The 27422-nt window shown below is 40.2% G+C and overlaps 1 protein-coding gene across 1 annotated transcript; it reads left to right on the top strand.

Annotated features, from left to right (window-relative positions):
* The first annotated feature begins 355 nt into the window (after nt 1-355).
* On the top strand, nt 356-24486 carry crip2 (cysteine-rich protein 2). Its single transcript, XM_028565219.1, has 8 exons — nt 356-506; nt 14568-14662; nt 18805-18862; nt 19645-19776; nt 21011-21079; nt 21257-21351; nt 22786-22843; nt 23112-24486. The coding sequence occupies exons 1-8, from the start codon at nt 464-466 to the stop codon at nt 23177-23179; spliced, it is 618 nt and encodes a 205-aa protein (XP_028421020.1). The 5' UTR covers nt 356-463; the 3' UTR covers nt 23180-24486.
* The last annotated feature ends 2936 nt before the right edge of the window (nt 24487-27422 follow it).

Raw genomic sequence — 27422 nt, 5'->3', positions numbered from 1 at the left:
AAAAGATTGAGAAAATAGAAATTCATTTGAGATGTAGCCTTCTGCTTTCATTTGAAAATTCTACTTAGCTAAATAGCTAGCTACTTTGCTAAAGGGCTAACGTATCTTGAATCGTTGCTAGTTGTTGTTTGTTAGCAAGTTCTTTTAACGAAAATGTCCTATAGAAATGTCCTATAAAGAGAAAACGCTAAAAAAAAAAAAATCATATAACTGACATCTCAATTGTAAGCCTCGACATTAGCTGTCAAGTTGTTACAATTCCCACAACCCGTGAAGGGAGCACGAGGATGCGTATCGTGGCAGGGGCGGGGTTATGCAAATGAAGGAGCCGTTGACTGAATAGATGCTCCCGGCTTCTGGAAGCGGAGCAGAGACACTTGCTGTGGAAAGAAGAGCCAGAGAGAGAGTGGACGCTCCGGACAAACAAAACAGATCACTTTCACTCGACCCACAACATCGCAACATGTCTTCAAAGTGCCCCAAGTGTGACAAGACGGTGTATTTCGGTAAGTGTTGCCTTCTTTATTTGTTCCTACCTTTTGAAATTACTTTTGGGTCATGATCCGGCTCATTAGATCGATATTTGTGGGACATATTTCACAGTAATTTACAAACTTAATGAATAGCGTGCCTATTCGGATATAAAGCAGTTCATTCCCATTCATTGAACAAATATTTACGCATCACACAACTAGTTACTTTTCCCTTTTTAATAGAGGCTATAACGTTACATGCACTTTTGCCTATTTCTGTGTTTTTAACTATTTTAACATTCGGTAGGGTATTAAAAGTATTTTTTATGTTTGACAGTAGCCTACTATAGGATCCAAACAGCTTAATATTGCTTTAGGCTTTTATGTTCAGTGGTGGGAAAAATGTAAACTCTTCCCATTTCCCAAAGGGATTTCTCACCAAAGTAAAGTTCATAGCATTCCTTAGATTAGGGTTTTTGTTTTTGGTTTGTTTTTTTAGGGAAAGAGTTGGTGGCAATGTAAATGATTCACAGAGACAAACCTTGAAAAAAAAGCTGGAATAGCAAAGGGGTCAATGTAAACAAACAGAAGCCCTGTCAGAGAAAACATTTCAACAAATGTATTATTTCTATAAAATATTAAATGTTTTTAACATATGTGAGAGAAAACACGCAGTGTCTGCACTCAAAAAAAAAAAAAAAAAAAAAAAAAACTAGATGAATGATTTATCTTATTTTGACACTGATCTGTGCCATTTTTAATTTTTGTTTTCTTTGGTTAACATCCAAGCTTGGCAGTTGGATTTGGAGGGTTTCTGATGCAGGCACTTGCCAACAGTGCAGAAATGCCATATGCTGAGATTGCCCACTCATGGAGAAACATGGCAACATCATGCCGTGTCAGCGAGATATGTAAACATGCATCTTTTGCAACCTTGTAAACAAAGATGGGAATACAAAACACCCACTTGGGCAAAGCGTTACACTTAGTCACCACGATGGCTTCTTATATAGCCTATACTATAACCGATGTTTACAGTGTAAGAAATGATGCACACAGATAAGAGCAAATCAGAGGATTAAAGGAGCTCAGGCCATGAAGATAAACACAAATTCACATCCCTGCCTTTTAATCTGGAGGTTGCACATGCGATATGCACCCTGTCCAGTATATTTTTAGGGACCATGCTGCTGTTCAACCATGAGTAATCCTGTGTTTACGTTTGGCCGCTTGCAGGGAACAAAAAACTTGTTGTTCAGCGCTGATCTTTTTTGCACTTCATAGCATCAAAGCTGGTACGGGGGTCAAAATCAATTATGTGAGTGGATGGAAGTCCTCTTATGTAACAGGAGTGGCAGCAAACAACACAGCTGCTGCTCATCCTATGGGTCCCGAGAGGAATAAATATCTGTGCAAATAAGATTTATTTTCCTCCAATACGGATTGTATTCATTTGTGTCCTAGCCTTAATTCGCTGCAGTGAATGAGTCACAGCTCCTCTGTGATGTATGTTTTTTTAATATTTTTATGTAACATACTGAGATCCATCCTGGTGGAGTTACTTCTGGTTTGTGGTGTGTCTTATTGGGCGGAGAGCGCCCAGGGCTGGGTTGACTGTAAGGATGATGAACGGCTACTAGGAAGCCGCATGGGCGGAATTAGCTGCACACGTCAAACCAGGGAGGATGTAGAGAGTGAGGGAGGTTGTTAATGACGATATGAAACTTTCAGTCATTGCAAGGGAGGCTGTGAGACCCATGACAAGACATGGGAGAGGTCAGGGTGGGAGAAAGGTTGTGCCTGTGCAGCTGCCTACAGCCTGAGGCATCAACATGATGTCAGTGATGGATTTCAGATATTGTAGAATGAGCTCAGCAGCTCCACCTACATACATCCTCCTCTCAGATACTTGGCTCTCCAGAAACGCCAGAAATGCTTTTCAGGTCTGCAGAACTGTTACAGTCCCACGAATGAGCGTGTAAAAGTGAGAACCCTCCCCCCCCCCCCCCCCACCACCCTTGCTTCTTCTGATCTACACCAGGACATGTGTTATTGATAGAGAAAATTGTCTATTTCCCGTCCTATTATGTTTCCCTTTTTTTTTTTTTTTTTTTTTTGGGTCGTGGTGTAGCTATAAAGAGCAGTGATTGGCCCACCCTGCAGTTACCCACTTGGTCCTCCAGCTGGTGTTGCCCAATATTGGATTTAGCAGGCATCAGTTTTCAACACTTGACTCTCCTTTTCTTTACTTCTGTAAAAATAAAATGCAATTGTGCATGGCAGTGGTTCGCCACAGTCTGGAATGAAAATAATTTTTTCATTTTTTATTATTTTCCGTACGTTACTTTAATGAACAGCTGTTTTATGGTGGCAATGGTTCAGTTTAATAAGTGTTGTCTGTTGCTGCAATTCTCTTTGCTTGTGCAGTGTTTTTTTTTTTTTTTTTTTCAGACATCCAAATATACGGCACCAAAAAGCGTTGTAGCGTTGTCCAAATTCATATTCCCAGCATCAACACTGTGGCTTCACATCTGTTAGTTCCCGTGGTATAGAGATGCTTTGAATACACCAGGGACTATTGGCTGACATGTGACAAGTCCCAGTGGAAGTACATTGTTAGCGTGTGATAGTGTCCATGCGGGACACAACACAGCACGGCTCACTAAATCTCTCTGAGCTCCAGACCCAAATTCAGCTGAGCCATCCAGCCACAACTCTTGTGCATGACAAATTGGAGCAATGCATCTTTGTGCAGCTAAGTGAATAAACGAGAAACTAATGGCGCTCTGCTGTGAGTTTCTCTTTCTCTCTTTCATTCACCAAATCCTCTCACCTTTGTTCTCTTTCCTCTTCTTCAATCACTTGCTCTTGCCTCAAGCCCTGAATTCCTCTTCCCCAACTAGAAGGACTGGGAGAAATTGGGTGAGATGCAGGCTCTCCCGTTATTTAAACGGGAGACTCTCAAAGTACCTCATGCATTATAATGAGAAGCGACATCTCTATTCACACAAAGCTCGTTCTGTCTCTGCGCACGTTTGTTGTTTCCAGTGAGGCAGAATACCTTCGTCCTCTCGGCCTGATGATACGCTTCCCACACACCTCTTTTTTTATCCTGCTTTTACCCCAGACATCCACACAATACCTGTTTTTTTCCTTCCCCTCTTTTCTGTCAAGGCTAGAGTACCCTGTTTTCTACTTGGCTGCCCAGAGGGCTGTGTGAATGTGCCCCGTCAGTTATGTAACCTCATTTCTTGAGTCGTTGCCTCCCGCTCGCTGCCATTGCATAACCTGCCAGCTACTGTGCACCAGTCAGTGAGGGTCTTTTATCTGCCTTTTTGAGGCACAAATATGATCCCTTAATGGAGATGGCATTAAGCTTGGTGTTGAAAGTCACCCCCTCCAAAACAGGTGAAAACCATTCCACCTTGCAGCAGAATGACCTGTTGCATAACAGCAGGCAGGAGGCATAGAGGAGCAAAGTTATCATCCAAATGCATATAGTTAGTTCATCCAAATGACTTTAAAGTTCGAATCATTTTAAACATTTGTATTACATCAAATCTCATTTTTCATATAATTTATGATTTGATCCCCAGCAATAAACAGTATTGCATTCTGTTTTGCCTGTATAAAGTAGACCTCTGGCCTCACTATGCATGTATAGGTGCATAGCTATGCAGGGTGCCGATTATCCTATACAATTTATTTACTGGAAGCATATTGGACAAAACACAAGGAAAAAGATTGTGGTTTGGATTAAAAAACTCCTAAGGAACATGCATTTAGTTTTCCCCGGGAAGCGAGCTCTGCTCTCTGGCTTGAAAGTCCTGTATGCTAACCCTACCCATCCACCCCGACCTCCTCCCTTCAAGGCCAGCCGCGTTCTTATACAGCGGCTGTCAATGTAGTGAATACGGCAAAAATAAAAAAAACTGGATTGCTTACGAATTACAGTGTTTAACTTTTCGTAGCTTTTTGAACGCATGGTTCATGAGAACAGGCTGTTTACTTTATTCATCTTCCTCTTAATAAAAGAATGTGACGTGATAAATACTCTGCTGTAAACAGATGCTGTACACAAGTTTCTCTTCTTTTGTTGTGTTTCCACACAACTCTCTCTGTATTTCTCAGTATGGCTATGTTCAGAAGATTGTGGCGTATTTCTCAGTATGGCTATGTTCAGAAGATTGTGGCGTCCGGTGACTTTCCTGCGCAGAAACTCGAGTGAAGATAATGACCTCTTCTGAAGAGTCCATCATGTAGCTTTAAGGATTCTAAGGATTTATAGTCAGGATATTTTAAGGATTCTCTTTAACACCTTACCTTTGAAGCTATACACTTGTTTGACACTTTCAAATGGAGCTACTCCACTTACCATGTACCATGTGCTCATATAGACAATTTATTACACCTCTTTACAAGACTGAGATGATTTCACTCAAAGTAGTCTATACCCATTCATACATTTTATGCCTCTTTCATATGACCTCTGTCTACCCCCTCAAGGCCTGATTATCCAATTACATAGGCTACATCTGAAGGTGCCAGTGATACAGTCCTGCTTCTTCTTTCGAAGACATGGTCCGCTACTCTGTAAGCTAGTCATGCAGACTAGATCTAGAGAAGTCCCAGTAGCCGGGACACTGTGTCCTGACCGGTTAGAGATGATATGCCGTGTGGGGCAAACGGGCCCAAGGGTTCAGGGAGGGACTGTGGAGAGGGTGCTTTGCCTGCGGCCCCTTCTGACCAGCGCAGACAGGATACGAGTTAACTACAGCCCATTTACGTCAGCCAGCAGGATTCACAAGGTCGGCCTCTTTTATTCACAGAGGGAGGAGGTGGTGGTGGGGGGTAGAAAGGGAGAGAGCCTGGGGAGGAAACCTCGCCTTGGCTGAGGTGACAGACGACCTCCTAGAACTGAGTTTTGCCACGGGGTTGCATCAGCCACAGGACGGAGAGCGATCCAAATACTACATGTTTCCTAGTCGCTCTTTAGCATCGGCCCCCACCCTGCAGCGTCACTGTGAGCACCACAGCACACACACCCACCCTGGACAAATCAATTCTAATGTTTAACACACCACTGGCGGGGTCATCTCACTCTCAGTTCCCTCACAACCAGCAGCACAAATTCTGTTCTATTTAAATAAAATAAATATATATACATCTCTTTCAACACCTTAAGTATAAATGGGTTATTCATCATAGCTTTAGTAGTTGTGTCATGTATAGTAGCGTTGAATGTTACAGTCTATACAATAAATGTATGTATGCAAACATTTGTGTTTTTTAGATTTTCCAAAGTGAGGATTTTCTCCCTTTCTTTGATTTTATATCAATATAAATACAATATCTTGGGGTTTAAGACTATCTGTCAGAGAAAAGAAGATATTTGAATGAGTCACCATGGGAGCAGGGAAATTGTCTGACTGTGGGTTTCTCTTATGTTAGTATTAGCTGCTTTTCATACATTTCATATATCATAAACAAAACCCTATTTGGTTTTTCTAACCTTTGCTTATAAGAAAATTAGAAGAGGACACCTTGTGCTCTGGGAACTTGCATTTGTCTTTTAGGTTTTGGCATTTTATAGACTTAATAAAATTAGCAAATTAAGCAAAAAAAAATCAATAGGTCAATCAACAAGGAAAACAAACCGTTTATAATGTTAGTCCTTTTTTTAGCCTTACAATCATTTCACATTGGCTGTAAACCTGTCATTTATTTGGCGATGCCTCTTAGACTTGAAAGTAGAATAGAAGGGCTTCCCAAATAATCGTGATTAATGATCACCATATCGAGCAAGAATAATTCGGATAATTCGGATTATTCTTATTTTAGGTTTAATTATGTAAACCTGACCCAAGACAACTGAGGATTCTGAAATGGAGCACAGATTGTCCCCATACTCAATGAAAAACACGAGAGTAGTTTGTTTACTGCACAAGCTGAAAACTCCTTCAAAGTCACTTCCCCTTGTTGAGGTTGAATGCCCCCGTGTGCCCTGACTGAATGGCAATTGTCTGTAATTTATGAAAGGTCACAAGTCCATCAGGGTGTTTGTACTCCAGAGAACAGAATAGTGAGAGGATGCAGAAGAAGGAAACGCAGGCTGCTTGTTTTTTCCTTTCTTGCATTTCTCTTGAGATATGATTATTGTTGTACTAAATGTACCTCCCGTGTATGGGTCCTGCTTTGCCTTCTGGGCCTCAAGTCAGTCAGTCAGGTGTATGGTGTTTATTAGGACGTGCAGTTATCACACTGCTGTGACAAAAGCCAAAAACAGAAAAACACCCGCATGGACTCAGCTGTGTGTGTGTGTGTGTGTGTGTGTGTGTGTGTGTGTGTGTGTGTGTGTGTGTGTGTGTGTGTGTGTGTGTGTGTGTGTGTGTGTGTGTGTGTGTGTGTGTGTGTGTGTGTGTGTGTGTGTGTGTGTGTGTGTGTGTGTGTGTGTGTGTGTGTGTGTGTGTGTGTGTGTGTGTGTGTGTGTGTGTGTGGCTGAACAGATGGGTCCACATTACCAGAGAGTGAAACGGAACAGAGTCCAGTCAACCGTGGTTTAGAGCTATTTACAATAACATTGGTTACATCATCATATTACAACAGAAATGAGCTTTGTTTGCCGCAAAAATGTTCATGCGCTCGGGCAACATGGCACATGACTTTGCGTAAACGCACACGCCACTTTCCTAAAGCCAAATGGCGTGTTATCTGTATGCATTTTGAGCTATCCACGTGTATGTCTACGCTGTATACAGCGGATGTTAACATATCGCGAGAAAGTGCCGTGCTATCACGAGAACAACGTCACATGGTGTAAAAAAAAAGAAAAGAAAAGGTTGGGTTTAGGAAAAGAACATTGGGAAAGGCTTTAGTAACACTAAAAAAACCACGACGGTGACCAACGTCACACGCTTAGGAAAACAATAAATGGTTGGGTTTAGGAAAGAAACATTGGGGAAGGCTTAAAAAGAAAAGAAAAAACAAAACGGTTGACAAACACGAGACGCAATCCCAGCTCTCCTGGGTGAAAGTCCTGTGTTTTACCCATCCTCCACCCCAACCAACCTCCCTCCCGACTTCCGTCCTTTCATACTACTCGCTACGGCGAAAATTCACATGTAATGTAGGTCAATGGCAGCCGAACGGCGTCGATAAACACGCTAAAAAGCGATTATGCGTCTTGATAACATGCCAAAATGGCATACGAATTGGCATGTCATACATACGCCACTTTATGAGATCAGTCTGGCTCGGGAGTTAACTTCAGCCTCATCTTTGACAAACTGATTGTGAATATTATTTATATGGCAATAAGGTCTTTGATGCCTAGATTTCCCACTGTTGCACCCCATCAAATTATTGAGTGATAAAGAGAGCACCCATATGAGATTTTAGAGCCCAATCCCCCTGTTGGACATTGCTGCCACGTTGCATGCTGGGAGTTCAGCTGTATAAATGTTGTTCCGCGCATGTTCTACAGCTTGTTTATCTGTTTTGACTTTTTAGGCTTTAAGTAAGACAGACAGGATGAATTTCCTCCTGACCCGGGGGTTGACTCTCAGCTCACCATCAGCTCTGGTGTTTGGGTGCAGCTGCCATGTCACTGTCGACAATTAAGCAACCATAATTAAGTCGTTTTGGAGAAATGGGCTGTTAATGTTTCCCCACTTTGAAGACCCTTTTGTTAAGTTTCTGTTGCTTAATGTTCTGTGCAATTACAGTGTGTTTTGTAGAACATTTGCTGCTCCTCTTGCAGGCTGTCTGTACACAGAGCATAATTGGTTTCACTCTTAATTTGATCTGAAGGGTAAGTGAATCATGTCACAGAAATGACAAAATAAATTGAGTTATAACCAGCTTGAAGTTGTCTGATGTACGTCTATGTTTGCCAGCACATCACACACTCGTAATCACTGCAACATCATGAGTCGTTTTCAAAGAAGCTAGCCTATTTGATGTTGAATTGCTGTTTTTACCCTTTGCATCAGATGTCTTATGACTCCAATTTCCCAGCAATAAAATTACACTCACCCAATCAAGGATTTCTGATGATGACTTGCTCTATCTAATGCTTTTGTATCGGCTCCTGATAAATCTTTGTCTTATTGGCTGATATCGTGGATAATATGTCATTAGAACAGTAGGAAAAAAGTAGGAAAAAAGGTCAAGTTTTCAAAATAAAATACGTATGTTCAAAGTATGTTTTTGTACATCATGGCTGAACCCAGTGGTATAGTGTAAATATGTCTGAACTTATTAGATCGGAAAGCATGAGCCATTCACAATTTAAATGCTTTTTCCATGTACGTAAAAGCACTTAAATCACTTTCTTATGCCTTGAGTTTTGAATGGCACGGAGTACTGTGTTTAGATGAGATGTCGCCCCTTCATTTTTTTTACATCATCAGTGTGAAGCCGGTGGCAGCGCTCACACTGTCGTAATGCCGCTTTCATTAGGCGTCAAGTGACCTTTTCTTTAGCACTTGAGCCTGTTTGGTAATTTCCTGGATCCAAATCAACTTAACTGTGCCGAGGTGGGTGGAGTGCCACAGCTGGGGTGGCGTTTATGCGCATCATTTTCCACATGCAATTGTGCTTATGTTTCTTTTTTTGTGCCCGTACGTTGACTTACGTGCACACACAAACACACAGACCTCTTCAAAGTCACAAAAACACTTTCAAGCTTCCTTTCCTCTTCATTAATGTTCAGTAACATCGGTGAAACGAGCATTTGTAAACACTGAGGCTAAATCAGAGAGAAGAGGAGTCAGCAGCAGCAGCAGCAGCAGGCTGCCTCAGTGATTTAAACCATATTGACAATGCAATCAGAGGAGCCGACCGTAGACTGAAGAGCTTAGAAAAGGAATGTACAAATGAAGTTAAGCAGCTTACAGTGGTGCAGGTATCATATGGTTATGGTGCTGACCTCTGACCAGCACTCTGTTTTCATTTTTACCTCAACCTCTCACCTGTTCCTGCAGCAACATCGTCCGTCAGCAACCACCACAAATTAAACCAATACAGCTGTATTACGCTGTTCTACCTCTAATAGCTTTTATATACTTATACTTACTTAAAAAACTATACTTAAAAAAAATAAATAAAAAAGCACCTCTACTCCACCCAGGCCATTTATACCAAATCTTTACATTTTTGGTTCCATTAACTGCCAAGATGAGAAGGTATTATACTTCAGCACCTCCATATAGCACTGCAAAGATGATGATTTGTAAATTATAGTGTAGTCTAGACCTACTCTTATCTGTATTGTCTTGAGATAAGTCTTGTTATGATTTGATACTATAAATAAAATTGAATTGAATTAATCAATTAGTTGTCAGCTATTACATTAATTGATATATATGGATAATCAATTAATTGGCTGGAGTAATTTTATCAGAAAAAAAAGTCAAAATTCTATAATTCCAGCTCTTTAAATGTGAATAGTTTCAGTTTTCTTCACTCCTCTGACAGTAAACAGAATATCTTTTGAGTTGTGGACAAATTTGAGGATGTCATCTTGGTCTTTGGGAAACTGATTTTTCACCTTTTTCTGACATTTTATAGACCAAACAACTGTTTTGGTAGACTGACTGCATACTCTCGCAGTTTTCACTTCCTGTCTGAAGGAATGTGAAAATAGACCTGGCGCGTATCTTGAGCAGAGCGGAGAAGCTTCTGGGACGCGCCTTGGCACAGCTGGTGGCTTATCAAGCATTCATTTGAATGGCCACGATTGCTCGCGGGGCAAGCGACGCGCCTGGAACGCAGCGCAGACGCGCCTAGTGGAAATTAGGGGTTACAGTAGGTTTCCAGCAAAACCAGACACAAATGTCAGTCACAAAGCTGTCCCGCTGTTTACATTAAATCACACCGGAATCCTTTGTTGTGTGTTTGTGAGAGAGAAAACAGATTAGCTAAAAAGGATTTGGCACATCCTCATCGGTGTTGACAATGTGAATGTAAATTTCCGGAGAGACTTCCCCTGTGAACAGGAGCTTGTTTGTTTGCACAAGTGGGTGAATTTACCCTCAGGTTGTTGCCATAATGAGGTAGAGGAAGACTTGGTGGCATTTCAGTCACCTAATTTGTGCTCCCGCGTTTACTATTCTGGGAGAAGAAGAACTTTGTCTTTCGTTCTATTGGTGCAGTCAGTTAGATTTCTCCCTTTCATCTTTTCATGCATGTAAAATGTCAACCTAAATGCATATTTTCTGGCTTTATTTCAGTGGTCGAGGCTATAGGGCTGCTCGAGTTATGGGAGAAAAAAAAAATCATAATCCCGATTTATTTTGGTCAATTTTGAAATCACGATTAATTAACACTATTACTTATTGACTTTTAGAAAGATGTTCCAATTATTAAACTTTAAAAACAATGAAAAAGTTAAAAACAAATCAACAGGGAGAACACCTAGAACTGTGAAATGTTTTCTCGATTAGTCTGTTTTTGTGATCATTAGGAGCCAAAATTGTAATTGCGATTTAAAATTTTGATTGATTGCACAGCCCTACGAGGCTATACAGTATGAAGGATAATAAGGATAGATCTCACATTGGAGCTGGGGGGTGTAAACATCTGGGCCAGAAGCAGAGCCCCCTCCCCCCACTCTATAACTCCCACAACACATAATACAGACAGACAGGCTCACTCCTCTTATAATAACAACTGTCCTTTAAAACAGGGAGCTGTTAAACAGTAGACTTTGTTACTACACACGGGCAGAGGAATGAAGATGTACTTGCAAGGCTCTGACGTGTGTTTCCAGTCATACCCTCATTTTTTAAATAAATCTGGAGGTGTGTCTATGTTTTCAGTCAATGACACACACACACACACACACACACACACACACACACACACACACACACACACACAGAAAACGCAACATTGAGGACACACTGGCAGTATTTTTAACAGGACAGGAGGTATGTGGCTATCCTCAGATTAAGGAGGAAATAAATCACACACACTCCTACCCAAGAGCAGACAGGTTAAACTCCTGCTGTTTTTTTTTATTTATACTCTCATTAAACATCGTCTGAAGGTGTTTTAAAGGTTTGTTCTCTTAATGTAAAAGAAACTAGAAAAGGCAAAATGATCTTGAATTGAATGTGTCCGACCATATCTGCTACATTATGAACAGATAGCCGTCCGACATTCACGTCCGCTTCATGACTTCAGGATCAGCCAGCTGTGCAGAGGTGAGAAAGGAGCCAGGGTTTGAACTTCTCTCTCTGACTCTCTTTCCTTTTTTTCACACAACAATGTCTGTCACTTTTTTATGTGAATGACCAAGTGCAAACTCTGCCTTCCAAAACCAGTGTGCTGCTAACTGAGGTTTGAATCCAGATGATATAATGTGATATGGTTAATTGCCATGATTTGAAATTGCTTTATACGTCTATGAAAAGTATCATATTCGTAAATGTATCTTCAACCTGTGTGTGTAAATCTCTTAAATGTTTGTAAACTTACAATAAAGTAGTATCGTATCATGTGGCTAGAAACGTATAAGATTTCTGACGTGGTTGGACAACCCACTGTAGCAACTAGTTGTGTTCGAGCATAACGCCGTCGCTGACCCTTAATAGTTATAGTTGAAGTGATCACCAGTGATAGAGTCCTCCTTTTAACTCTAGTGGTCGTGTCTGAAGGTTTTGTAGCCATCTTCTGAATTAAGAGTGGATTATTGATTTTAAAGAATGATTTATTGCTGGCTTTCTGCTCTGAATAATTGTATCTTTAAGACTGATTTAACATTTCCGGCAATATGTTACGTCCGAGTCAGCATTCCTCTGCTCTCAAGTGTTGATGGGAGGTCACGCGCCCCAACCCCAGCTATTCTCCAGGGCCTTGTTGTCGGCCATTTGTCTCAGTGTTTTCCTAATTGACAGGGAGAACTGATTGAAGAGTAAACAGAAATCTCTGCAGGAAGTAGTCAGATGTCCTAAAGCAATACTGAGAAGCATTTCCTGCACACGATACCCATAACTTCATGTCCACATCAAATCAAATTAATGATCGAAGAAAGGAATTCATTTGGTCAAAGGTGAAAAGAATGCATACAATACAATCCATAAAAAGGAACAATACAAAAAAAGCTGCTACTACTTTCTCCCAAAGTGAGATCTCTCAAAATAAAAAGATGTGTGGAATTGAAGCGCAAAGTGTTGGACTGGTTTTGAAAAGTCTGTTATAGATCCGAAAAATGATTTCCCATTTGAACGTTCGCGTCAACGTTATTTTTATAATATATAATGAAACATTTTTTAATGCAAGAAGCTATCCAATTCATGTTATCCTTTTAGTGAGGTCCATATTTAGCATACAAGTTTAGTTTTTGTTATTTTTTCTTGGTCTTTGGACACAATTCCTTATTTTTCCAGTTATTTGAGTTCCATGCTGTCCAGAAACTGACTTTCAAATCTCTTTAATTTGCTTACTGACATGACGCTGATGCAGGAATATGACAGCACTTCTACAAGTTATGGTACATATGGGAAAGCAGCTAGAGAGAGGAAGTCCAGGAGGAAGTAATCGTCTGTATGTCTGCATACATGCTGTGTGTTTTTGACCGAGGGTATGTAGGAAATGGACTCCAGTATCCGGCTATTTGTGCCCTGCCTTGATAAGAAAAGGTGTTTCCTCTGCTGCCTGCACGACTCCTTGGGGCCCATTGTGTGGACGCAGCAGAGATTTATTATTGGAAAGGGTATAATTAGGGTCCCTTTGCTTGTCTGGAAGGGTGGTCGCTCTGGGAGAGAAAGGGGACGGAAATGGGGTTGAAGGGCCGTCTGCAGCAGGATGGGTATACTGTAAACTGGGGGAGGGGTGTGTGCATGTGTTGGAGTGTGAACAAAGGATCTGGGTTAGATGTGGGCACCCCCTGCTGCTCCAGCTGGATTGGGACTCACGCCACTGTCTGTTTATCCCGCAATAACATCATCACTGCATTCTGTAGTGCAGTGATTCTCCAACCTGGGGCTACTTCTGCTGTTGCCACGGGGTACGTGGAAAGATTTGTAGAGCCACTCATTTGAAAATAAATTAAATTATGATTTGATTAAAGTGCTCGTATTATGCTCATTTTCAGGTTCATAATTGTATTTAGAGGTTGTACCAGGATAGGTTTACATGGTTTAATTTTCAAAAAACACCATATTTTTGTTGTGTGTTGAGCTCTCTGTTTTAGCTACAGAGTGAGGCATCTCACTTCTGTTCCATCTTTGTTGGGAGTTACACATGCGCAGTAGCTAGGTAAGGACTACCAGCCAATCAGAAGCAGATTATGAGAGAGTGCCACGCTAGCAGCTAGCAGCGAGCATTATAACGTGTGTTACAAAGTGACGCACGTTTGTCTCTGAAGTAAAGGCTGGACTACAATAGAGCTGTTTGGAGCAGTTTGTTAACAGTGTTTTCTGTTGGAGATGGTCGTCGGACTTTGGGCTTTTTAACTTTGTAAACCTATAACATGCACAAAAAAGATATTTGACACAATAAAGGAAAGGGAAAAAGCAAAAAAGCATAATATGAGCACTTTAAAAGAATATATCAGCTGTAACACCAGAACACTGCTTGTTGCAGTTATATAAGAGTGTGTGAAAACTCAACTTTGAACAGGTAGCTAAAAGTAAGGTAGAAATTGTAGAAATAGTTAGCTCAAAGTAATGATTAAATGGTAGAAATAGCTAAAAGTATTGCATAAGTGGCTGAAATGGTTGGCTAAAAGGTCTGACAGTTAGCAAAAAGAAATAGTTAGCTAAAAGTAATGGATAAATGGTTGAAAACAACACCGGCATTCCCTGTATCCCCCACCCCCAGTTACTCAGTTGGCACGATGACAGGATTCCCCTCAGGGGCACATCAGCCCAGAGATACAGTACAAGCTAATCATTATTCTGGAGAGTGAAGCAATGAGGGGACGTCATCCCTCTCTGCGATGATTTAAACGCCACATTACAACACGTTGCACAAAGCCCGACACAATCCATGGCTGTTGTCCATAGTAATGTATATAAATGCTGCTTTATGTGAATGTTTGCACTCACCCCCCCAACCCCATCTCCCATCTCGTCTTTTCATGTGCAGCTGAAAAGGTGTCATCACTGGGGAAGGACTGGCACAAGTTGTGTCTCAAGTGTGACCGCTGCAACAAGCTCCTGAACGCTGGAGGCCACGCCGAGGTCAGTAAGACACCAGCAGTACACTACTGTCCTCTCTCTACTCTAATTCAATTCATCTGCTACAAATCTAATTCCATTTTATGCCTTTATACTTCTACTCCACTGCATTTCAGAGGAAATGTTGTACTTCAAGCTTTATTTAATTTTCAGATCAAGGTTGTAGAAGTAAAATACATGATCAGTTTATGAAATAAGATTGTTATTTATTAAACTTAGTCTATAAAATGGTCAACTTTAGCTCAATTTCTAAAGTACATTTACATTAATTTGAGACTTAAAATGCTTCTTACACATTGATGCATCAGTAAACATGCTACAATGATAAATACAACATTCTGGATGGTGCCATTCTGCACAATTTAGTCACACTGCTAATATTTTTTTGTACATAGGAACTCGGATGGGGGACTTGAAACGCAGTATTTTTATTTTGTGGTATTTTTTCCTTAGTTAAAATATCTCAATAGCTCTTCTATTGCTGGCAACTAAACACTTATTTGTATTACACATTCATTATAATTATGTCTGTTCTTTCTTTTTTGATGAACTGATTAGCTGTTTAGTTAAAAAACCTCATTATTGTCTGCCAAGGTAATGTCTACAAATGGCTCATTATGTCTTAACAGTCCAAAACCCAGAGATTCAATTTAAAGTGAATTACAGCTTCTGCTTCTTGCTTCAAGGCACTTCAGCAGGGGTTTAAACACAGTCCACCTGCTAACAGTGTAAACAAATGGTGAATTGTTAAGGGAAAAACAGGAAGGAGGAGATATGTGTTCTCTGTAACTGGGGCAATGCTATGGACTCTTTGTGGCCTGTATAGTAGCCTAGCTGTGTGCATGCACGTCACCAACATTGCCTGGGGTAGGAGTTCACTTCCCGCTAAGGCCATTCATGCTAACATTATATGCACTTAGTGATGCTGTAAAGCACTGTGGCTAAAAGTGTCCGTCAAATGGCTCTTCTGAATTGACTTCATGGGCTTTTCTATTTTAGATAGTTATGTTGTTTTTCTGTATGAAATATCAGTACAGTGGTGTTGTCGTTGCCACTGTTTCTTTACACTTCGTTGACTGTTGTTGTGAAATCGAACAAGGGGAAGCCAGTGCTGCCTGGTCATGTATTGACAGATTGCCTCTACAGTGGATCCTCAATGAAAAATGCTAACCGTGTGGCATGTTTATGCCTTTGGGAAACTAATGGCTTCTTTCATCGTTAAAAACTATGAAAAATTATTGTTTATTTATTATTATTTTTTTATTTTTAATCTCTTGGTCATATAAGAACTACATACAGGGCTAGTTTGTGAACTACTGTAGCTGGCGAGCTCACGCAAACACGCTAAGATGTTGGCGTTAGTCAGTCTCAATAGCTATTCCAAGCTTCTATCCATTTTCTCTGTACCATGTTGTTTACTCCCCCATGTTTGTTCTCAGGATTGTGCATAATGTCATTTTAATAAACAGAAAGGATGGATGTATTTTATGTACAGTCGACTCCTGTCTGTAAACCATCCCTCTTCTGTGGAACGGTTTTTACTTCAACGCAGGAGGTTTAATGAAAATAAACCGTGCCACTCAGCTAATAAGCAGCTTTGTTTCCGCCAAAAATAAGCACATTTAAGATAGTTTGCTATTGGTCAACGGTGGCAATCAATTTTGCTTTGTGGAACTTGTTAAATGTTTTCGTAGCTGGTGTGACCGGGTCTTTAGACTAAAAGGTGCTCTTTTCAAGTGTTCTTTCATTTCACTTCACAGAACTTGTGCATTTTTCTACAGGAAATTGCTGACTGCATGCTTTTCTTCCTGCCATGTTGTGTGTCTGGTTGCATCTGTCAGAATGACTCGTCCTTGTGGGAATTTGAAGCCCCTTAGCATTAAAGGATGACTTGCCTTTTTCCTCTCTGTTGCATAATCGCACTGCACTATTACCTCTCAACGTACATAGAGGTTTTCTTATCATGCCATTTTGCTTTTGCCTTGTATGACCCAGCCAGCGATTCAATTCTCCTCCTCTCGCTCTCTCTGTAAATGGGTGAGTCTCCCGCTCTTTTCTCAACACAAAGAGGATGTGATCTCAGCGTCTTTGTACACAAAAGCAATTTCCCTGCAGACCCCAAAGGATGCTGCTCTCCTGTTTAATCTCTGCATGATTACAGTAATGTAGTCACACAATCTCTCTGTGGCCCCACGCTCTCTCTGTACACCCTCCTCCTCTCTCGCTCTCTCCCTCTCCATGGACGGCATCCAAATCCCGCCCCGGGCTGCAGCACCGTGCCACAAGCCTGACTCTAGTAGGCAAAAACTCAATACTCGATCATCGTCATGGAAACAGAGTGAGGCTGAGAGATGTTAAATATAACAAATGGGACTGTGGTTTTGTTGGGGAGGATGTTTAATGTAATCTCAGGCCTGGTATGCAGAAGTTTACGACCCTCGGAGAAATACTGACTGCTTCTTTAAAAGGAGTCGGGGGCAGGTTGGAGCCCACTGTGGCCTGTCGTCTGTGGGCCGAATGAGGGCACCAGCTTCCTCAGGCTGGTGGCAGAGAGCCAGGCTTAAAAGGAAAAGGTGACAAGTCTCCAATGTTGACCCAAAAAGATCAGGATTGGATTAAAATGCATACCTTCTTCTTAGAGTCACAACGCACACAGTCAAATCAGAACATACAGACATGACACCATTGGAATCAGTGGAACTTAATCTCCAGTGATAAACATCTATAAATCCCAATGGTCATGAAATTGTAAGTGTTTAAATTTAAAAATCGATGCAGCTGAACGACAGGTAGAGAAAACCTGGCCCCTACATTACCCATAATGCAACTCAATTTGGGTGTGCTATGCTACTAGCAGCTAATGTAGCCTCGAGCCACTAGCCTTAAGCAGTGATAGAGCAGGCTACAGCATTCTGGTTGATACAATTCAAGAAGGAAAAAACACTCTTTGGTTCAACTGTATGGCTTAATGCCATAACATGATAGCATCTTTTAAAAGCCTAACCTTTTCTGAAAACAGCTGCCTGCTAAGACACGTGGCTTTGCTGTAAGCCTGTAAATAAAGTAAGTAAAAAGCAGAGCAAAGACAGCCAAGGGGTCACAGTTAATCCACCTCCATTCCGGTCTCTTTCACAGGGACAGAAGCCCAGCAAAGTCAGTGAGTAGAGGTTGAGGCGATGGGGCATGGAGATTAAGATGAGGAGAGAAAAGATGGAGAAAACCGATTTAAATGTCAGGATGTGAACTGCTGGGAAGAGAGAGTGGGCTGTGCAGCGATGGATAATCCATTTTTAGGGTCCCTCTGCCTCAAAGCCAGAGCGATACTGTACGGCAGCCTGTTAACAGAGCACTCAGTTCACTTGACAATGAAGCCTTGTGTGTCCTGTCCTGAGAAAGTCATCAGCGTTTATTCACGGCAGCGGCGTCCAGACCTTTACGGATCTCATGCATGTCAAACAGGAAGTGTGAGAGGAGTGCATGGCTGCTTTAACAGTAGCTGATCCTGTTCACTGTTAATTCATTATTAAAAAGGTGAGAGAATCCTTTTTCCTGCCACACCATCTTCTGAGAAAAAGGAGCTCACGTGGCCAAAGCAGAAGGGGTTGTGGGTAGTCTGTCCCTTTTTTGTAATGCCAGTTTTCCCCTTACCACCCAGGGCCTGGCGTCTTGCCCATGACATGCGCTTGGTTCTTCTCTTCTATGGGCATTGGGCTCTGGACCAGTGGCCACCGTTGTCCTGATCCTCTACCCAAGTTGATCACATGCTCCTACACTGACTGCCACATACCCAGCATCCATCAGAAACAAGCCATGTATGTCTTAGACTGACCCCTCGAGTGGCAGACCTTCATGGGGCTACAGGCACGTGGAGCTGGATTCATCAACAGAGTCCTGTTTCTTAGATACAGCCGGCGTCATTATTATGTGTTGAGATGGAAAAAAAGGCTCATCTCTGTTTTAGGACACAATCTCTCCATCTCCTCTCCAAAACTAAAATATATGATGTCAAAAGTGTGACAAATATGACTATTCATACATGTCATTGTTGCATTTTCCCATTTGCGTCAGCCGTTTTTTTTTTTTATCCTTTACATGCCTATTGAGTCGGTTTGTTTTATCTGTATGTCATTCTGTCTCTCCCACAGCACGATGGACGGCCCTACTGCCACAAACCATGCTATGCTGCCCTCTTTGGGCCAAAAGGTAAAGTATCTAGTCCATTATTCAACATAAACTACTCCACATTGACTATGTAAAAAACAAAGTGCAGTATGTTGGTACCTGTTTATGGCTATACTCTCTTATTGCATCTTAACTGGATTTGTTGTACTCTTTTGTAGTGTGTGACAGTTGTCTTAGTTTGTCTTCATTGTTGTAACAATGTTTTTATGAGGTATCTCTTCAGAAAAAGTTTTTAATCTCAACGAGACTTTTACCTAGTTAAATAAAGGAAAATGAAAAAACGTTTTTAGTACTGTATGGAGGCCTAAAACTGACTTATTCGTCAATAAATAGATAAGTAAATACATAAACTACAGACTGAAATGAATACATAAATAGATCGATATTTTAATACATAAAAGATTGAACATCAATACACACAAATGAATAACTACATTTTTACAAAACTACATTCATTTATGTCTGTATTTGTGTCTGTATATGAATTGACTGGTTCACATACTGATGTTAGCTAGCTATATATATATACATTTAGCGATTTATTACCAATATCTTTCTGTTTCTTCATTTCATTATATATTTAAATATATATTATCTTAATGCCATCTTTTTTTAATATTTAATGTCATTCAAATATACACTTATTTACGTATTTATTGATTTATTTACTGAAATTACAGCCGCATCAATATAATATTTTAGTGCAGATGCCAATGCCACATGTCAAATGAACATTTCCTCCTCCTTTTTTTTTTTTTAAATCACTTATGTATTTTCGCCTCCTCTGCTGTACCTTTTTTCAGGTGTGAACATCGGTGGAGCTGGCTCCTATGTGTACGACACGCCAGCCAACAACAACCCGTCTCCCACCAGTGTTGATTCGGCACCCAAAGCTGAGGAGAAGCGAGTGTTCGCCCCCAAGGCAGCATCAAAAGGTGAATGAGAAGAAGCGTATATTCATACTGTATGTACTGTAAATGGTGGCTCTAGGTCGGAAGGAAAGCTGCTGCTGACTCAATGATAAGAACGCAGATACACAAAGTTTTTTTAGGAGTTGAGGAGGATTTTCTCAGACATGTTAGATCGGGGGTGTGTGTGTGTGTGTGTGTGTGTGTGTGTGTGTGTGTGTGTGTGTGTGTGTGTGTGTGTGTGTGTGTGTGTGTGTGTGTGTGTGTGTGTGTGTGTGTGTGTGTGTGTGTGTGTGTGTGTGTGTGTTCTGGGGAAATACCTGGAACAACAGATTTAGGATTTTTTTTAACCTTTCTGGATCTTAATCCTTTCAATGTGTGGGGGGGCTAACATTTGGATCAGCTCAACAGATCTTCAGAATCAGAATCTTTCATAGTTTTTAAAAACTTGTGTAAAAACTTTATTTAACCAAAAGAAAACAGAGGATAGATGCGTGAACGGCTTTAGTATATAATGTCTATTGTATAATTACAATTAGTATAATGTGTAATAATGTATAATTTAAGACTTCCATGTTTCTGTGATTTTGGGCAGGAAAGATGGAAATATGTTATTTGAACCTTTAGTTTTACATCCAGTGTCATGCTTTAGTTTTATTCATAACTTTGTTTTATATGCTGTTTATAGTTTGTTTTATTTGTTTTGAGTTTGTGTGTGTTCAAGTTTTATGTTGGATTTAATCTGTGTGCTTTTATTGGTTTGATTTTGGTAAATATTTTGGGGAAAAGTGTGAATGTGAAGGTAATTTTATGTCTTTGCCTTTTTGGCTCCACCTGCAGTCCCCAGAACAACACTACATGTTCGCCAAACATCCATCGACACACATGATTGGCTGTTAATAATAATAATAATAATAATAATAATAATAATAATCTATACTTTATTAATCCCATATGGAAATTATAATATTTTTGTTGTTAGAATACACATTACACACAAAAGAGGGACTGAATGAAGTAACTTGGCAACCAGAATATTTTTATTTGGCAAATTTAGCCTCTTTACTGAATAATTCCCTCTTGAAACATATAAAAGCTGTTTAGTGCTTGGCTCAATTTTATTTGTATACCCTTACATTATTAGCTCTTACACCTAACTGGAAAAAGTAGTGGTCTTTTATTGAACCATTTCCCTTTGGCTTTCCAGTACTGTAATGTGTGTGTGTGTGTGTGTGTGTGTGTGTGTGTTTGTTTGAAGCAGCTGGCGGCATCACCACCTTTTCCGGCGAAGCCAACCTGTGTCCCCGATGCAACAAGAAGGTGTATTTTGGTGAGCAGTTCCTCACTTTCAGGAAATGATGCGAGGAAAAAAAGAGTGGAGTAATAGGTGTGAACCTGCAAAGTTGTTGCCATGGTGTCTCACAGGTGTGTGTGTGTGTGTGTGTGTGTGTGTGTGTGTGTGTGTGTGTGTGTGTGTGTGTGTGTGTGTGTGTGTGTGTGTGTGTAGCTGAGAAGGTGACATCACTGGGTAAGGACTGGCATCGACCCTGCCTGCGCTGTGAGAGGTGCAGCAAGACTCTGGCTCCTGGCAGCCACGCAGAGGTTAGAAAAAAACTAAGTCAAAAGAAAAGTCAACTGTTATGATGCCTATAGTGTTCAGTAGTAAGAGGTGTTGATTCAGTTATGTTGTAGCCATGAGGTCATATTTAGCAAACTGTATTATATTTAGAGGTGCTTCTAATATTCTGACACCCTCTTGTATGTAAATGGGTAGCCCAAAAAAAACGCCTCTCGATATAATGTAGTCTGGTACAACACTACCTTTTAATAATGACCTGTATAATTATATAAATAATAACAAAATGTGCACATTTTCACAAACTAATTATTACCAGCTACGTAAAGATGGCTGTTATGGCAGAGCAGTTATTTTGGACTGCATTGGAGTGTACTGGTGTACCTAATAAAGTGGCAACTGAGTGCATTATGCTCAATTTAAAAAAAAACACTAATGAGGGATCTTCTTGGATTTGACAGCAGTGTGACATAAAACAGGCGCTCCTGGTGCACGTGCAGGAAACCAATTTTCACAAAATATGAATTCATAAAAAAAAAATGTCAAGGTTATAACATTTTAAAAGCCTTTATTGCTACATGATTTAAAAACAAGACCGACGCGTATCGACCGACGCGTATCGACCCCCACACGCCGGACTTCCTCAGGCTAAAAAAAAAAAAAAAAAAATCACACATTCAGACAAGGACACTTGAATTTTAACAGCCACATCCGTCTCCCTCGTTACACCTATAATCACTACTCAATAAATAAACCCTATCTTACACCCGGCGCAGCGCAAAGCCCAACGCAAGTGTCTTTGCTAGTTTTAAGACCGACCCAGTTGTCAGTTTTCCGTCCAGCACCCGCGTTGTTTAAATAGCAAATGCACCTGTTCCCATCTTTGCGCCCATGGGCGTGCTGGTCTTACAGGGAGGTGTGTTCAGGTGCATTCTTGGTGTATTGCTATCTTAACGCAGCGGGAAGTGATCGCGCCATTGACCAACAAAAACCTGAAACTCAATAACGCAGCATTTCATTGTTATTTTAACAGCGCATTAGTCAAATGTGCCTATGCTTGTTACATACACAGGGAAGCGCAGCAACACGCAAACATGCAAAAAAAAAAAGAAAAAAAAGATTAAAATGTGAAATAGTATAATGAAATGATTTGCTCGCACACTTTCAGCAGATCAGTTTCTTCTCCTGGAAATCTCTCCTTCCTGCTCAGCAAATCCGCCACCATAATAGCAGTGCGCCAAGGTACAAACGCGTCTGGCTTTTAAAGGGAATGGGAGATGACTCTGATTAGTTTATTGCATGTTACGCCCAAAACACACCTAATGAAGACACTAAGTACAACCTTCTTGAACCACCAACCGAATAAAGGGAAAAAAATATATCTTTATCATCGTATACAAAAGTTTGTCTTTGTAATAGTCTTTCAACCTGTTCATGTCTGTATTTGTTTTATATTCCAGCATGACGGCCAACCCTACTGCCACAAACCATGCTATGCTGTTCTCTTTGGGCCCAAAGGTAACCGCTAGGGGGTGCTGTCAACCCACCAATTATCAGCTACACTTGAAAACAGAATGTCAATATGTCTGAGCACATGATCCACACTGCTGCACGCACGTCGCACACAATGCGTTGTTACTCAAGAGTAATTTCATCAGAGCATTATCTACAACACAGCAGCTTCTTGAGGAAATGTTTTGCAACCCCTCCTGCTCATGTTCTACCTCCTCTGGCCCTCTCTTGTTAACCCCCTGACACCCACTTGCTGTCCCTGTGGTTTTTCCAGGCGTGAACACTGGTGGCGTTGGCAGCTACATCTATGAGAAGGAGCCCAGTGCAGTGACCCAGCCTTGAACCTTTTGTCCCCTCAGCTTCATCCCTCTTCTCTTCACAACACTGACCATCAACCACAGTATTAGTTGTAGCCGTTTTCTCTTCCTGTGCTCCACCTGTGCGTTCATACCTGAGACAACCAGCCTTCTGATCCTTTTCTCCTTTAATCTGACCCGCCGCTCCCAGCTGATTTAGCACCACAAGGAATGATTTCAAATTGCCTAGAACTTGTGTTATATTTGTATTTGCTCCGGGAGAGCATCGTCCAGCATTCCCACAGGTTATTATTATTATTATTATTACAAATAATTTCAAATTTTCTTTGACATGTTTACACATTTATAAATGTTATGAGAACACATTAAATGTTACCTTAGTAAAATACGAAGGTCTTATATTTTAATTTTGTACCCTGAAAATAGTGTGATTGAGGAGGTCTGTTTTGAGATGACGCATGTTTTAAAAAAAGAAAAAGTGATAGAGAGTGATTTTTAGGTGTGGAAAAATGCATTGTGGGTAGAGGTGTGGCGCGTTGACAGCCAGATGAATTTCACCTCGGAGGCTGCTGCATGCAGGTGGTGCCCCGGAGCACGTTGCCAATAAATGTGTATTTTATGAATGCCATATTTACTTATGTGAAAAGAAAAGTCCCAACATATTGTAAAAAAGGTGTTAAATTGGGTCTCTCAGGCGAAGGTTACATGATTTACAACCCATCCACGAGACTGTATTGAGTCAACGTGAACTTATTTTACTTTTGAGCATATGTTAATAACCTGTTTAATGTCAAAAAGTGGAGAATTTGCTAATAACACAAATGTCTATTTTAAAATGAGGGTGAAGTTTTGCAAAGGGAGGGCTGTGATTTTTCAGAAGAGTAATGTGTATTTATTGCTATAAATCAAGTCCTTTACATTTATTTAGCCATTGTACTACTACCCTTTATGGGAATGATTACGGACGAGGTCAAACAAGGCAATGTAGGCTGTATAAATCTCTACGATCAAGATTTTTATTGTTAATTTCAAATACATAACCCTGCTGTTATTTTCCGAGAGATGATGCGCTATTTGAAGTATTTTTTATTTTCTTTTGCCATTTAGCAGAAACGGTAGCTTAGCTTGTAGAAACACTGCAGACAAGTCATTCTGTAAGAATGTGCATCATAGTATTATTATATGACTGTTACTGTTTGTTTAATATCTGTTGTACATTGTAGGGCTTCATAGACCCTGCAGGGCACACTGTTTGTAGAACTGAAACACTGCACTTCAGCCCTGCTGCATTTGTCTTTTTAATCCCTCGAATAAATATGTCAAAAAACTGTAGTTACAATTGTTGTTTCAGCAGATTCTTTTCTTTTTATGAATTGCAATAAACAAACACTACAAGTTGTATGGGTTTGTGTATTTCCTGTCTAAGTATCAGTTATTTGTTTACATTTGACTGGACGGAAAGTTAAAAACTCATAAGAAACATTAACGGAGAAAAGATTTTTTTTTTACTTGTACTGTATTCACTCCCAGTCTGACCTATGAATACTATAAACGTCTTTTAGATTACAGTACAGTCTTGTGATTGAGAGCAGTGGAAACCACTGTGTCACTCCCCCTCCCAATAAAAAAAAAAGTCTATCTAGCCTTTAGCTTCTGTGAAACGTCATTACATAAAGCCGAGCCTTTAGCGAGCTTTCCTTGAATGAGTTGCTTGGTCCATTCATCTCAAGTCACTCTTGACTGTCATAACTGTAATGCAGCATGCTTTATGAGGCAGAAAAGCACTGTGATACAGCTGCACCGCATGTGGGAAAGCTTTAAAAGTTACACAAGGTGTTTCTTAGTCTTTTAGTCGGTGTAAACTGCACAATAGCTGATGCTCGTCTCAGTCATGCTTTATTTTATAGGTCCCATGATTTCTTGGTAATTTCCTCTGACATTTTATTGAAACCGGTTGGTTTTTTTACGTTGTGAGACAGTACAAATACAGTTGTAACTCATTTGAGTTTTTAAGAAAAAAACTGGAAATTATATTATGTAGTTGTGTTGAGTGTGCTGTTGTTGGTAACACTATACATTGTGGATACATACATGGATTATACACACTATAATACTATAACACTTTATATTTATAAGCCTTATGAATACTTAAGAAATGGTTCAAACCACATTGTAGTTGTACGTTGTATAAGGACATCCTATGAAGACATATTTTATATTATTCCAACTATATTGTCCTTCTTCACCTGTTTATACACCAGCCTCCACTTATGGGTGCCTACAGGAGGATGTACAGTTGTTGACATATACATTAATAAACACTTATTACATATTATAAACCATTTATTTAATGTTATATGCTGCTTATACGTGCTTGGGGGGGGAGTGTTTCGAGAGGAATTTTCTTGAACTGCTACTTACGGATAAATCCATTTAAAACAAACACTAAACAATCAAACTACACATATCTCATACTAAAATATATTCATGTATTATTGGAAAGCTGATTCTCCACAATGGTTGAAATGTATGCATGTCTATAATTTGCAACTACAAAGAAAGACACATTTTACAGTTATGTATGTTGCTGATCTGCTGTTTACTGACAAAAAGCAAATAATTGGAATTAGTCCCTATTTCTTTTTTTTCCCTTTAACAAATAAGTCATTAGCCTACATATCACTTACTTTTTAGGCTGTCAGAAAGGTGGAAATTGAACTTTGAGCGTAATTTCATTTTTTTATATTATTTTTTATTTAGTCCACCTTTGTCCTGTAAGCACATGAAGCACTACAGAGAGGGTAAAACTAGTAGCATGCAACACTGAGAGTTTACAATGGGATTAGCTTGCTTTGTTTGAGGTTGAAAGTGAAACGCTGACAGTATTCAGAAACCTTGCTTAGTTAAGTACGCTGAGGCAACACTCACTCTTTCTCACTTCACACACATATCCAAACATAATGACTGACAGCAGGAAGAATGGCTTCACCCTGCGGCACAGTTTCAATCTTACATCACTTTAAAAAAATCTAACTGTCAAACTGGAACGGTAGCTTGCTTGTGCACACACTGGCTTTACAGTTGCACACCATGTCATCATTTAAGTCATAAAAATCAAAATATGAACTTCCATTTTTCCCACATTTGGTCACTTCTAATTTCACTGTGGAAACATCTTTGTCCCGGTTTGTGCAGCGCCGCGCCCAGGGAACCAGTATTGTTGCCTGGATACCAAACAGATGTCAATATATATATGGCGTCACACAGCCGCCTACATGTGCACTCTTTATTGTTTTCATATAAGTCACACACACACACTCACACTCACACACACACACACACACACACACACACACACACACACACACACACACACCTTGAACTGACTGTGGTCTTGTGATGGAGACTGCCAAATGAAACCATCTGTTGCAGGCAAAATTAGACACACAGGACTTACAGACAATACAGTTGTCACCACCAGGAAGTATTAGCCTCAGGAATGAAGAGTCAACAGCTTCAGTTGGTTCTACTTAGTTTTAATACTGAGTGTGGAAAGATTTTCTTTTAAATTGTACAGTATGTTGAGTTCTCTTCTTTGTTTGTCAATTTTGGATGGGTTGTATTCTTTATACATCTATAGACAAGTGCCATTAAGATAACTCCTTCTCCTAGTTAGCCTTTAGCTTAAAGTAATTCTCATGCTTTTGTCATTTGTCTTTTTGAAAACCTGAAATATATATTATTTTTTTAAGTTTCTGGTCATTGTCGGTGCTAGCTATACTAGCAAACTGGCTGGATTGTGGAGTTTTTAATTTAACATAGGAAAAAGCAATGATTACTTTGTAATGAATGCTAACAAAAGATTGTTGGGGGGTTATGTTTGTAAAGATGACAAGGTGTTCAAACTGTCAAGACATCCTTTGCGGACATAAAACGTCAGCTCAGTTACCAGGCTGAGACCCTACTAATGCTTCCAAGAAATTAAAATGTATATTTACACAACATGTGAATTTAGTCTTTCCTGACCTATCCACTCTAAGCATCGTATCCCAGAACAGCCTCAAACTGAAATATCTTGATAAATATGATGGAGGTCAGTGTTTTGTAACAAATTTTGTAGAAACGTTTATGTCCCCTCTGGGCACAAATAAGAGCTTTGAGAGGGCCTTCATGAAGAAGGACCAGAACAACTTCCGATTCAGCCAAGGAGCGAGGATCTATCAAATAAGGGAAGTGAGATCCAGCCTCAAAGTCTCCTCTTTGGTTAA

Source organism: Perca flavescens, chromosome 20, assembly GCF_004354835.1.
Source record: "Perca flavescens isolate YP-PL-M2 chromosome 20, PFLA_1.0, whole genome shotgun sequence".
Classification (NCBI taxonomy): Eukaryota; Metazoa; Chordata; class Actinopteri; order Perciformes; family Percidae; genus Perca; species Perca flavescens.
The sequence above is the reverse complement of the archived record's forward strand: the minus strand, read 5'-3'. Positions and strand labels throughout refer to the sequence as shown.